This window comes from Triturus cristatus, chromosome 9 (assembly GCF_964204655.1).
Source record: "Triturus cristatus chromosome 9, aTriCri1.1, whole genome shotgun sequence".
NCBI classification, from domain to species: domain Eukaryota; kingdom Metazoa; phylum Chordata; class Amphibia; order Caudata; family Salamandridae; genus Triturus; species Triturus cristatus.
In genome coordinates, this window is record NC_140592.1 from 244,704,406 (window position 1) to 244,719,795 (window position 15,390).

The 15,390-nt window shown below is 40.0% G+C and overlaps 1 protein-coding gene across 2 annotated transcripts in view; it reads right to left on the minus strand.

Annotated features, from left to right (window-relative positions):
• The window catches only part of MKRN2 (makorin ring finger protein 2), a 249,289-nt gene that overhangs the window by 19,755 nt on the left and 214,144 nt on the right, over positions 1–15,390 (minus strand). For both annotated transcript variants that reach the window (XM_085624857.1, XM_085624858.1), the window contains exon 7: positions 638–782. In XM_085624857.1, coding sequence (XP_085480983.1) covers positions 638–782 — 145 coding nt within the window. The remainder of the gene's footprint in view (positions 1–637; positions 783–15,390) is intronic.

The following is a 15,390-nucleotide window of genomic DNA, read 5'->3' on the forward strand; positions in this document are numbered from 1 at the left end:
CAGAGAGATAGGAGCTGAATGTAGTAAAGTGAGATCATTTTCCACAGACTACGGACACACTCCACACCTCTGAAAAAAGTTTAAAAAAGAAGGGGATGATGGTAGAACATGGGAACATAAGACTAGTGTCCGTGTCTGTGTATGCTTATTTAGTGTTGAGATAGAAGACCAATTAGCAATTAAACGCAGATGATCAGTTCAATTACCAGTGCCCTTCCAAGGTAAGTAAGATTAGCATAACTGAGTTGGAAAACTACAGCACTATGAATAAGCAAGGCAATAGTAACCAGTTTCACATAAGAATAGTACCATTGTTTTACGCCCCTTTCCGTTCTTTTTTTCTTCCTGTTTGTTACAAAGAGATACACCAACTTTGCAGACTAAAGCACCAGATAGTCGCACATGTAAAACAATTTCCCTGAAATAAAGTGGAATATGGGAATTTAGACCGGTTCAGATAATACCCAAATAATAATTTGCTACTGTGTCAATTCTTGAAGGCAATCCTATTCTATTGTGCAACAGAGTGCAGGTCAGATTAAGTTTTAAATGTATTCCTGCAAATGTGTTCTACTTACAGTGTTGTCACGCCATACAGATATGTGAATTCAACCAAAAATGACCAGCATTTTCTTACCCGAACAGTTCCCTCAGAGCTGAGCTGCTTTCGTGGCTTCTCGGGCTCTGCCCGTGTACCATCTGGGTACGCATGTAAGTAAAGGCATTTTCCCCCAAACGGACAGGTTCCTTTCCCTTGTGCAAAATACTTGCAGGCCTTTTTACTTCAGGAAGAAACAAGAATACTTTTAGTGCATTCATATTAGTTTAGACTTTTAAATGCTATGAGCTAATAAAACATTTTTCGATGTATACTTTATGCATTAGAATGTCCCTCACCAAATTATTTCACTCAGGTGGCCTTTACTATTTAGTGATATGTAGAGAATATCATAACTGATACGGAATCAGCAAGATGTACTTTATCAAAGTCACAAAGTTCGAAAAAGAAGTGCAGCATTCTTGCATGATATGAATCATCGATCTCTAAAATGAATGGAAACTCAACATTTGAATGTTGCAAAATATAACCGCAATAGAAGCATTGTTAAAAAAAAATGCTTGATTAGCTTCTCTGGAACATGTGAAGGCAGCTCCTTTGTGATGAAGTTTGGTAACAGGAATGTGTGTTGGTATCTTAGAAAATTGATGCATAACTATTACAAAAATTGGTAAAGCCTAAGAACTTTGCAAATATATTAGAGTAGTGGGTGTAGGCCAATTAATTATTGCTGAAACTTTGTAATCTGCTTTCATTCCCTGTGGGAGAGTTATGTGCCCCCCAAATTCTACTAAAGTGGCATGGAATACACACTTCATAAAGTTTGGCAAAAAGTGGAAAATCTTCTAATCACTGTAATACTGACTTACAGTGTTGCATATGTATTTTCAGGGAATCCGAGTAAATCACAATATCATCTGAATACAATATAAAAAATGCATCCTCAGCACCTCATCAATACTAACTGAAATGCAATTGAGACATGGCGCGATATTGAAATAGACCAAAGAATGCAAAATGCAGTTTTCTAGTCATCACCCTCTTGAGCTCTAACCAAATGATACACTACCCTAAGATCAGCTTTGGTAAAAAATAGTACCTGTTTGATTTGATCTAAGAGAACAGATATCAATGGTACCAGGCACCTGCTAACTTTAACTGTAATCTTATTGACTGCTCTGTAGTCAATAACTGGTACCTCACCCTATTTCTTGGGTATAAACATGAAGCGGAGGAGGCTTGAGACTGTAATGGTCTGATAAAATTCCATTAGCTAGATTTTCACCTATATACTGTTTGAGATAATCTTTTTCTGATTCTGCATGCACACAACAAACAAGGTAAATGCCCAGAGTTTCAGATTAGTCTTTGAATCATAACATCAAAGTGGATGTAATACATTTGCTTTTTCTTTTCAAACACATCCTGAAATGATCATAACAAGATGGTAAAGTGACTGGACAACTTATAACAAGTGTCCTTTTACCACTAATGCCTTTGAAGGACGTCTGATTTTGTTCTTCAGCTATCAAACAGAGATTTATAAAATAATCAGAATTCATTTGTATTGTGCTTGTTGCCCAATTAGTAATAGAATTAAGCAGAGTCAACTTTAGCATTCCAAAACATAACAAATAAATCATGTGTGCATCACAACATACAAGACCTAATGGTAATACTGTAAAGATGATGGGTGTGTAAACAGTGTACAGACTCAGTATCCCTATAGTTCTTTAAGGTGCCTGGACCTGAAAGTCCTGAAATAACCTCACCCTGCCCAGCGGGAAAAGTAATTGTCATAGGAACTTACAAATGAGCAGCTGAGAACTGCATGGTATTCTCTACCCAAGATGCAAGGATTGATATTTCCTAACTCAACAAGGCAGCTAGCTCCTTTCTTTGTCAAGGTGTCCAGTTTTCAGCCGGTGTTAACTATTCTATCTGTGGTGTTACTTAAATTTGATTTCTCGAGATCCTAGGTTTACTCTAGCAGACTTTCACAAAATGTCCAGATTTATAACAATACATACATAATCTTTAAACACTTCTCAATGTCTTACCTTCCTTTGAAAAAGGACCTTTCACAATACCCAACTCTATGGGGTCTGGATATCTAAATTTTCCTCTAGTCTGACTTTGAACACTTTGGTTACATCTTACGTACATTAGTGCACAGCCCACCTAAACATTGATCTAGCTGTACTACTTAACCTACAAGCTCTGCACACTTTGTATGGAGACTACCAACCTGTTCTAGTACATCTTTCAATTAATTGTGTAACCCATCACTGACTCATCTTTAAATTAATGTTTTAACCCTTGACAAAGAGAGAAGATCTTTTCTCGTGAGGCCAATCAGTCTCAACTATGACACTATTAAAAGGTAGGGATATACCTTATTTAATCTTAAAGGCTCTGTTTCAAATTCAGAAACTCGCCACCTAAGGCGAGGTATTTCTAACGAATACCATCTGGATTAGCTCACACAAGTGAGAAACATTATACAGCAGTGGATAATTGTGGTAGACTAATTGAGTACTAGTGCCACCAACAATAGTCCCACGCTAGTAAAACAGAACAAAGGCTACTTTGGTTTGGTCTTCAGGAAATGTCAAGGGTTTTCACAGAAAATGCAAGTAAGGAAGATAAATGAACAATGCAAACTCCCTATGATAACCATAAAACACTATGGAGGTGCTAAAGATACCATAGGGTGTACTTGTGGGCACAAATGCATACAAGACCGATGGTCTAGTACTAGGAGTGGCAAGGTCCAAGTAGTAGTGGTCTTGGCTTCTGAAGCCAATAGAATCTGAAATATTCTTTTTTTTTTATACTTTAACTCTGATTGTAAGTTCTTGTCCTCTGACCTCATTAGTAAAACTTTCTGTTGTAATTTGGTTACTATAGGGCTTGAGAAAAGGTAACTTCTGAATCCATCTCTCGGGCTGGAATGGAAAAAATCGGCTAAGCAATCAGTTAGGCTTGTACTAACTTGATCAGGACTAAAAGGGACAATGCTAACTTCCACACTTCTCTGAACACACAACAACAATGCAAAGGATATGTATGCAGGTCAGCTGCAGATCTAGTAAATTCAAGTACTGTGTAGAGGAATAGTGTATAAGAACCATGTAGTGTAAAATACAAACTATTGTGTGTATGTAGTAATTGTGATCATTGGGCATGGCTCTATATACCATTTGCAAATAAGAGATTCTGTGACAGGACGTGGCTCACTCCTAACACTCCTGTCTAAATGAGCATAACTCAGGAGGGAAAAGTGAGAGACATCTGCCAGTTTAGTTGTTGTGAAAAGGTCACAATTTTCTTTTGGGGCAAAATACATTTACAGGTTGTGACACCAATAATTTGATGGTATCACAAAAGGAAGATGTAGGATTCAATTACCTTACCAATTTCACTCCATCATAAAAGAGCAGAATGAAGTGACAAGAACCGGAGATAAAACGTTTGGCTCTCTCTTGGCCGTGCATTCAGCCCCCACTAAAACACAAACCCTGCTGTGTGTGGTTCTTTTCATAGACAGGATAATCAGATGCACTGCATCTGTATACCGGATGCACTGCTGAAATATAATTTATGAATGTAATCCATAAAGCATACTGTTAAACAGAATTTTTTGTAGAAATCAATCAAAAAATAGGAAACAATGTTATTGTTCATATTAATGTTATGGTCTCATTTACTTCATGAGTTATGTTATTCTGAAAACGTCACAAAAAAATTGGATAAGTGCAAAAGACAGAACCAATTATACTGTAAAGAGTCTGTTGCGAATCAGCAATTCTCTCTCAATATCAACAATATAACATTGGTACTGTTACTGAACAATGACGATTGAGGTTGTAGAAGCCCAATGCATTTTGGGATTTTCACATAATCCCTTCTTCAAGGGCCTGTAAGAAAGAAAATGGAGAAAAAACTATATAGCAACAATTGACTGCATTATGATGCTACAATTGCTAAACGTTCATGCAATACTGGATAGATACATCTATTAATGACCAGAGTGAAAATAACGCACCTGTACAATGTCCTACACCACACCAATAGGGTGTCAATTGTGAAGTGAATGATAGAATGTAAAAAGCTAAATCAAGTAAAGTGATGAAATATAAGTAAAGGAACCTACATAGAACCTTCACCCTGAGCAAGGCAAACTGGACCGATATAGACCACTCCGTGTGAGTGAAAAAGAAAAGATTAATAGAATAAAACTGAACAACATAACCTTACAGTGGTTCGTCAGAAATGAAGGTCTGCGCAAAAAGCGACGTGGAGAGCGTGCTGTTGAACTGAAAAGGTACTGCAACTGTGGTATCTCTGGGAAATATTCGAGGCGGTCTAGCATCGAAGTGCAAAGTGACGAGTATCCAAAGATACTGCCTTGACGGTTACATCGCGGCTCAAGGACCTATGTAGATATGTATACAAAAATGTGTGCCAAATTGAAGTGAAACAATAAAGGAGTGCTAGCAATTGAATGGTTTTAAAAGTTCTAAAAATACCATTTGCCTGAAAAACTCAGTGTTGAAAACCCAGTTTCAGTAATATGTACGAAGGAAAACACAGTGACCTAATTAAACCCGGACCTGTTGCGAAGAAATGATCTGCTCGCAGCAACCTGCAAAAATAAACCGTTGACCCTCGTTACTCCGAAATGTACCAACTGACTAGAGTGAAAGCTAACAGGACCCAAAGAGTCACCGGAATATCAAACTTACCAACGGGCAAAGAATCAGCTCGGCACCACCAAACGTGAACGAGGATGAACGCTGGTAGTGGAACAGCTGCCTTCCGGGTCTGTAAATCAAACGACGTAGAACGTCGGCACGCAATGAGCGCGTAAGGTGAAAATAAAAAGAGGACTGAAACTCAACCTATGCTGGGTGAGCCATGTAATGGGGGAAAAAAGAAAAGGAATAACTGATGTGACGTGACCTCGAGTACTGATAATAAAAAGGTCATGTGAGATATACTAAAACATACTACACTGCAACTATATACTAAATAGTAATCCTCATGATAGTGACCAAAAGGATTGAGGATATATCAAAAACGAACTTCCAAAAGTAGTCCAAAACTGGAGAAAAAACGGGAAGCAAAATAGATCCGTATGGTTGTGAGTCTAAAAGAACGCAAGACATATGGCGTAAGAAATCCGTGAGGAGCTGATGCTAATAAAAATTGGTGAAAATAAAAAAGAATATTGTGGTGAATCATGCTGTAAGAGTGAAAGTAAAAAATTAAATCTCGTGAAATGTGATGTAATGTGTACATACGAATGACATCCTCTACAGCTGAAAAGGAATTAAAGAATGAAGGAAAAAACAAATGACATACAGAAAGTAATATGCCCAGTGAAGATAAAGCCCTAAGGAACATGGTGAGGACAGTACTTACAATCTAGTTGTGTATCACAAAAAACATGCCAATTCAATTTTGTCATTAAGTCCTGATGGTACAAGAGTATGCAAAAATTTGGTCCACCAGACCTCCCTTTGTGCCAATAGTTTCGGGGTATCCCTGTCTGTTCTTAAGGGAACCATTTCCAAAATTGTGAATTGTGAACCTGAGTTGGGCATTAGTATGTTGATGTTCAATCCAATGGGTGGCCAGATGTGACTTGTGACTTTTTGTGTGGATGGAACTTTTGTGCTCAGAAATGCAAATTTTAACTTTTAACATTTCTGAGCACAAAAGTTCCATCCGCACAATTTGTTTGTGATGTTTTCAGAATAACATAACTCATGAAGTAAATGAGACCATAACATTAATATGAACAATAACATTGTTTCCTATTTTTTGATTGATTTCAACAAAAAATTCTGTTTAACAGTATGCTTTATGGATTACATTCATAAATTATATTTCAGCAGTGCATCCGGTATACAGATGCAGTGCATCTGATTATCCTAGTATGTTCAGGGTGGCTACCTCTTCCGGTTTGCACGCAGTTCTTGCTTTAGAATGATGAATTGCAAAGAATAGTTATTTCTTTCCCATTATTTTGTAGTGCGCGGACTTCCCTAGATTGCATCTTTTCATAGACAGCCATGAAAAAACTTACAAGTCATACAGGAGTGGGAGCGGACTGGCTAGGCAAGGGTGAACACTTATAATTATATTTCTTTGAGGTATGGAACTTTAAACAAATGCCAACTGCTATTTCTATGAGTGATTCTGATGATGAGTAATCGGAGGTCTCTCTCTCTCTATTACGTATTGCTTAAACTTTCCACTGAAAAGCAACTGTTTTGCTAATTACTTTGGTGGCATTTGACAAATCTGCTTGAAAATAAAAAAGGTTAACCAGTTTTGTGCAGATTTAGCTAAGACGGGGAATAAAAAAAAGTGACATTTCCCATCTAACTCCCACAACAATATTTACTCCCTACTAGATAAAAAAAAATGCTGAATAGAAATACACCAAACTTGGCATGACAGTAGAACTGTAGGTCTGGAAGAGCCTTTACTTGGTCTGGTGTAAAGATTTTGAGTCATTTTCCAGAAATTAGTTTTACACAAATTTACAGGGTGGGTTGTAAAGTGCTAACATGTTAGATATCTTGTCAGTTTAGAATGACTTTGAATTTGCATCCACGTTTAGTGCCATTTGATGTATTTGCACGGAATTTGGCATATATTAGTTTACCTTGCTTTTTGTATTTTTACATTTGTGCATATTTGTCAAGGGGACTGTTAGACCTACCCTACCTTTCTGCCTTCAGACCGGTTTTGCTGACTTTTTATTGCTGGCTTTAGGACTCTGCACTCTTGACCAGTGCTAACCAGTGTGAAAGTTCTTGTGCTCTCTCCTTAAAACATGATAGAATTGGCTTACATCCAACTGGCATATTTAATTTACTTATAAATCCCTAGTAAAGTGGTACTACATGTACGCAGGGTCTATAAATTAAATGCTACTAGTGGGCCTGCATCACTGATTGTGCCACCCACTTAAGTAGCTCTTTCAAACATGCCTCAGGCCCAAACTCTTCTTTTTGATACAGGCAAGTCAACCATATTGTAGATCATGGACAGCCCAGAGGGCAGGGTGCAGCGTATTTAAAAATTAGGACATGTGTGTTTAAGTTTTATATACTCTGGTAGTGAAAACATTTTACATTTGTTTTCACAACCGCAAGGTCTGCCTTCCACACAGGATAACATTGGAGTAACCTTATTACATTTAATAAGTGATAATTTACAAACAGGATCAGGTTACCAGATTAGGATGGTGTCTTTGGAATTGTAATGAAAAATCCTCACTAATGGTTAAGTCAGGTTTTTAAATACAATTTTGAAAATGCTAATTTTAGAAAGGGGCCATTTTCCTGCCTTAGTCATCTAGTGCCTTCAGCCTGTCACTCAGCCGCGGTCGGTAGTAGGAGTTCCTGCAGGGCGGTGACGTCGGGAGGGGGAGGGGCAGGGTGGGGGGTAGTAAACTATGGATTACGGAGGTTTACAGGTAAGTAAACATATAAATTAATAAAACGAATTTCGTTGCGTGCACTGCATCCCCAAATGCGATGCAGTGCACGCAACGAAATTCGTTTTATTAATTTATATGTTTACTTACCTGTAAACCTCCGTAATCCATAGTTTACTACCCCCCACCCTGCCCCTCCCCCTCCCGACGTCACCGCCCTGCAGGAACTCCTACTACCGACCGCGGCTGCTGTCACTGAGTCACATGATTGGGTGTAATTGGCAGTTGGGCTGTGTGTATTCTTCCTAAACAGCAACACACAATAGGGAGCTTAGGTGCGCCTGGGTGGGCCATCACTGCCAGGATGGTTGGGCGGAACTAGGCACAGGCTGTGTCCGCCCCCCACACAAAGGGTTGAATACCCACTATAGTTAGTCTGGAGGAAGGGTAGGGGAGGCAGGAAACCAGTCAACTCTATAGGGATATCTCTAGAAGCTTCTCCCACTTCAAAAGAAGACCCAGGTATAAATACTGGACCTCAGATACCAATTCTTCAGTACACTTCTGGACCCTTGGAAACTCTTCTAGGAAGAGGGAATGCTTTGCTGCTGGAAGGACTGCCACTCTGTTGGACTGTTGCCTGGCTGGATAGCTGCCTTCCTCCCGAGTCACAGGGATTGGACCTGCACCTGAACCCAGGGCTCCTAGAGTGACTTCAAAGGCTATTTTGCTGTCCTCAAGCACAGAGCCACAGGAACATAACAAGCTCACAAGCACCTCAACCAGCACCCAGATCCAGCTGGAGCAAGTCCCTGGCCCCCAATTGGTGCCCCTCAGGCCCTGCACCCTGCGTGTGGTCCCAGGGAGGCTGAATTGAAGCTTTTGGGCACTTCGCAAACGGGACCATTGATGCCTAAACCTTGTCGCTCACAAAGCCCGACAAAGCAAAGTTCGGTCCACCCGAACTTCGCGCTATAGCATTGACCAATCACAGTGAGCGCCACCGCAAAGCTCTGGTCTGCCCACTCACAGCGACAACAAGATCTTCATGCAACATTGACGACCATACACGACACTTCTCTGCTCCTCGTGGCTCCTTTCACCATGAACAGGACAGTTTGCACTGGACTGAGAAGGTAATTTTTCAGTGTGACTCACCGGGTCCCTGTATCCGACTCGCGCTCCATCGCTGCAGGCATGAACTTGTGACTTTCTCCCGGTCTTGCACGGCGAGATAGTCACAAGTGGAGCTTCGGGCCTTTTGTCGCTATTTTCACATACATTTTAAGTTCTACTTATTGGATTTGTTGTTGTGGTCTTGGTTTGTTCATTACATTTTGCTCCAAGTTTCTAAAATTGGTGTGAGATTTTTCTTTAGTTGTATTTTCACTTTATTACTTTTTAAAGTGCTGCATAAATACTTTACATGTTGCCTCTAAGTTAAGCCTGACTGCCCGTGCCAAGCTACTAGGGGACTGAGCACAGGTTCATTTGGGTTTTGCTTGTGCCTCACTCTGACAAGGACTGTGGTTCCTGCTTGAGTAGGGGTTCAACCACTAACCCAATTTCTCACAGGGGACTTTGAAAATGGGTGTCAAAATGTGCTGATTTGCTCATAAGCATGGCATGGTTAGTCTTCAGTGGGAATAGCACTTTTTGTACAGATCCTTCAGGGGGTAATATTAAAAGGCGGGAGGCAAAAACATTTTTGTGTGCTAATAACTTTGGTGCTGTTTAATGAATCTGCATCCAATTTGGCAGTGTGTTAGCAATTTAACTGAGTGCATGAATCACATCTTTTATGAAAATCCATCAAGGGGGATCGGCCAAAAAATCTTTGATAATACATTTGCTTCAGTTTTACGTTTCAATTGGCAGACACCATGTTTAGCTTACTCTTGATATTTTTTCATACAAATCCATGGGGGGGTGGGGGAGGTCACAGTCAAAGAGAGTGGTATGGGTCAAAAAAGCTGCGTTTCACATTTTAACTCCCATAGGAATCTTTTCTCTACACTACAAAAAATAATAAGCTTTACAGAATTAAAGAAAATGTGGCACAATACTAGAGTGCTACTCAGGTAAGCATTTGTGCTTCATAAGCCGTTTCTGAGAAATTAGTGTATAAAGAATGTGCTGAATGGGTTTGTAAAAAGAAATTGTAAAGAGCCAACACCAAGCCAGGACAGCACCATCTGGTCGACTGGTAAAGGGACCCCCTTATATTAAAAAAAATAAAAAACAATAAAATTAAGTACATTTTTGCAGGATTTGTGCGCCTTGGCCAGAGTTCACAAGTCTGAGACTGAATGAGACTCTAAAGTATGCAAACCCCTCTACCCGGTCTGCAGACTACAAGTGAGAGATGTATCTTGGTTAGCCTTGCTTCTCTGGATCAAAAGCCTGATCCATGCTTGAAAAGCCTGCAGTGATGCACAAGGCCCAAAAAGGGTACAGGAGTCCCTGCAGTGATACACAGGGCCCAGAAAGGGTACAAGAGTCCCCAAGTGTTTGCGAACCCATATTATGATGTGCAACACTTCTCCATAAAGGAAGAAAAAAAGAATACTAAATAAATAATAATAGATATGCAGTTGCTTCCATGTAGTTCTAGTTAGGTCAGACTTTCCATAGACAGAGCATTTTATGTTTTGTTATTAACTTTAGTGCAGTTTAAGGAGTCTTCATAAAACTTTCCATAAAAAAATGTCTCCACCTCTGCTTTTTCCTCGAGAGTTTTGGGTGTGATACATAAAGCAGGAATCAAGGAAAACTGGGTCCCAAATGTTTACTCTATGCAATTTCCCATAGGAATTTTAGACAGCAATACAGAAAAATATAATTACAACAAATTTGGCAGAAAGCTAGACCTTGGTCAGAAAGAGTTCCTTTGTGATATAGTGTAATCCATTCAGTTGTTTTTGAGAAATTAAGGTTCAAAAGTTAGTGCTATATGAACAGTGGTCCTGGAACTGCATATTCAAAAGTTAAAGCGTTCTAATGTGCCAAGAGTGCTTTTCTGTCCCCCCCCACCCACCCCCCCCACCGCTCGGAATCGTGGAACAAGACAGAGAAATCTGATTGGCTAGCCGCAACACAAAGATGTTGGGCTTGCCATTAAAGGATATGGGGACTCGAACCCTGAAAATAAAACAAAATTAAAGTGTAAGGAGGCAGGGTAGGGGTGCCCTGCCCCCCTGGCTCTTGGAGTGAAATATTTTTTAATAATGGATGCTGCGGGTCCTGTGGTACTCTCGAGGGACCCAGCAAAGCAACCTGTGTGGTCTCTTAGGAGTACCTTCATTGCACACAAAAGTTATAAAAAAAGGTTGAGGGGGAGGGAGGCTGTGGGGTGGGGGGGGGGTAGGATGTAGGGCCTGGTGAACCCTATGCTGCAAACAGCCAAAGGGGGGATGGGCACCTGCAGGAAGTTGAGTTTAGGACCCGGATGCATGCCAGGACGCTCTTCCAATGCCCTCCTGCGCACAGTCAAAAGCTATGCTCAGTCATGGAGTTGGATGAATATGATTTAAAAAAACACAGTAAATTCACTGAAAAAAGAAAGGTTAAAGGGACGTTAAATTTAGGTATGATAATATCTTACTTTACAAAAAAAATCAAAAAAAATATCGAAGATTCAGTAAAAAAACATTATAGTTAGAGATTGTAATAATATATAAACTCTGCTTCAAAAACAACAAAAACACTGAACTACACTAATTATAACTTGCACCCCCATCATGCACTGCTTATAATCTCACATATTTGATCACTTATGACATGTTAAATTACATAATTTATGATATCGCTGACATCATTGATAACATCACTGATTAAATCATCTAGTCACTGTGACAGCATCTTATAGGGTTTGTGGACTTGAAGTAATTAATCAAAATACACCTGTGCTTAATTTTCTTATGCCAATCAAGCTACAATGGACAAACTTTGGCCACATATAGGACATATTACATATCTGTCAAGTCACCAAGATCTGGTGGATGTTAGCCTCTTTTTCTGCTATTCATCCACCTAACAAGCAAAATGCTTCTAAAGGCATTAATGGGACACCCTATTTCAGTCTTGAACATACTCCAAAAAAGAGTGAGCTTTCTGTTCACCTTACTGGGATTATCCTCTTAAAGATCAGCAATTTTAGGTCAAGAGATTGATTTGCATTTGTTACTCATACAACACCTTCTTGCTATGCCATATGAATAAACCTCTATAGTTTGGTAAAATACACAAAACACATTCCTGAGACAAGCACAATGGCACACAAAATAAGAGCCATGCTTACAACCATAGCGCGAGTTACACCATCTCTAAAATGGTCACTTTACATTCTAGATTATTCAACAATCTGCAGTGGCTCAAAATCTTCAGCGAAATTTTGGAAGGAAAATTCACTTATAAACAACCTGGTTGCACATAATTATTCTCCAAAACTGTACTACTGTATTGCCCAGACATTCACTGGTGGATAATCTATTATCAAGAGAACCTTGGGCTTTCTGACAGTTTTTTTTGCAACAGGGTTTGGCTTTAAGCCAGAACCTGCTTTGGAACATGCATTAGCAACCCACATGAGGTTTACTATGGAGTATTACGTGCACCCAAAATGTTATTGATTTTAAACAGTGCAAAAAATAACTTTGAACAAGCACAGCCACACTTGCCTCCAGGGCTCACAATATTTCCATTCAATAAACCCATACATTTACACATTGTAACTCTATACTGTATATGATTGCAGGCCTTTTACTAGCAACTTTCTTTTGTAAAATGAGGTAAAGGTTTATGGAGTAATATGAATAGCAGTATCACGGATGATGATGTTTATATGTCATAAAAAAGATCATCAATAATGTCATTTAAAATGTCATGAGTGATGTAAGCTGAGGTCACAAGTAGTGCATGACAGGATCAAAAGTAATAATTCACTACTTTATGACTCGTGAATTTAATTTTTCTTTTGCTTTTTAAACAATAGTTCTTATCTCATAGTTCTTACACCCATGCTGACGGCATTATGATGGCATGCGGGGCTTTCGGGGTTAACACACCATGGATTCAGTTTGAGAGTGGACAATCCCAGGTGGAAGGTACTCATTGTTTCTCTACTTATTTTTCACTTATTAACTTAATTTTTATGTTTTTTCACTTATAATTTTCTCACGTCTACATTGGTGGAGGCTTTACGTGGATGATACGGAGACGCTGTTTCACACAGACGTTGTGTTGAATTCGGATCTTTGCACTCACGTAGTTCACCTCAATTGTTGTATTTAATTCTTTTGTTTAAGCATAAGCACTATGGAGGAACTAGGAGATCCTCTGACCACATTCACGACCGATGGTTAACCAGATGGCACAGAATGTATCATACCTACTACCTGATCAAGTGCATTGCGTTCGGTTTTGCATTACATTTAAAAGGTTCCATAGATATTGAAGGATTGTGTTTGTCTTTTTTGTTTCTGTATTCTCCCTGACCAAGGGTCTCCATGACTCAAAACACATTGGGAATTGAAGTTTGTTCTCTACTGCAATGTTGTGAAGAGATATATTTAATGAGGCTAAACAGAGAATTCCGCTTTTGGAAATATAAGTGGCTGCAGATTCATATGAATACACAGATGCCTGCAGACAATTATTGATCAATCATTAAAGAATTTTGGGAGGAATTCGGTTTTGAACTGCTTAATTGAGATTTAGCCTGTGGGCCTTTTGCACACAATGTATCTTGGGGCTGATTAACACATCTTTGCAATCAGCAATTCTTTCGCCCTGAAGAATAAGACCCATAAGATATGTTCAGAGAGACATCAAAAAAATTCCCGGGTGCTTTACCATAAGCCATGTGGTTCTTGAGAGCGGTCCCTTTCCAGAAGACAAAACTGCCCGTATGAAATAGTCATGGGCTGACCGATGATGCTCCCTCAAATCCGCGTCTCCTCTGCTAAACTAGAGCTGCTGTTTTACAATCCTGTAGAAAGCTTATACCATGTCTCTAAAGTGTCTATAAAGCATCCATTCTCAGGTGACAGATACCTTAACTTACTATCAAACTGAGGACTGCCACTCTCTCCAGCCTGGTAATTACGTACATGTCGGCATATACCAGAGGAAGACTGCTCTACAGCCTCTAAGGACTGGGTCTATCAGATCCTGCTCATCATGAACACAGCTGTTAAATGCTGAGCCCTGTATTCACTCTTCTCCTGGGGTAGAAATCAGAGAAAGCATCAGTTCAAAATTTAGGACAGACCGGCGCAGAATTGCAAGCCACAGTCGGCATAGGGGACAGATTTGCTGGCAGAAACCCGACTGCAGGTTCCCTCAGATCCATCGGGCCCAAAGGCGTGCCAGTTGAATCCATAAGGGTACCAAAAATGTGCAGCATCGCGTCTGTAAATGCCCGAATTTGCTGCAGCAATGCTGATAGACCCAGGAACTCAGGCTTGATCGTGGACTAATGCTGTAGTCTATTTTTGGTGGGCGAACAAGATCTTGCAGAACTCTGATGTTGAGCGACATCTCCTGATGTCAGTGGCAGTAAGAAGGAGAACCACGTTTTGACTTCTTGTGTTTTCTCTCCTTTGACTTACCTAAAGCCTTGGAGTGGGATGAAGATCTCTCTCAGAAGTAGCCTTGGGAACGAAAACAAATCTGCGTTCCCAACTTTGATCAGGGTAGACCCTTCCAAACTTTCCTACGGTGCTCGGCATTAGAGCTTGGCCTTGCGGTTCTGGTTAGGCTTCAGGTTCATCCAAGCGCATTTGTCACACAATTTTGAATCCTGCTAGGGGCCAAGACACCAACGACACACCTCGAGAGGGTCCGTTACTGGCATCTGTTTGTGGCAATCCTTACAAGGTTTGAGTTTTAGGGGGAGATATGTCTCTTGCATACAGGTGAAACTTTTGTTAAATGTTTTCTGTCAGGTCACAGATATTGAGAGAGTGAGCTCGGCATCCATGTCGGAAGGCAAAGAAAGAAAGAAACTAACGTTGACATGCGGAGGCAGCGATTATATGGTGGCCCTAAAGTAATTTCCGGGGAGGGATGAAGTTGATATGGAGCCACACAACTCCCTTGCTCAAGGGATTGTTCCAGATTTATTCCAGAAAGCAGAAGTTGACCCCATTCTTAAGAAACCTAGTTTATACCCGTTGGTTTCTGGTAATTACCGCCCCATTTCTTTGTTGCCTTACTTAAGCAAGATTTTGGAAGCCCATGTTGCTAATTGTCTCAATTCTTTTGTAGAACAATCTTATTATCTGGACTCTCATCAAGCAGGGTTCAGACCTGAACATTCAACTGAGTCTGTCATTTTGGCAGTCCTGGACGAACTGAGAGGGGGGGGCTGATC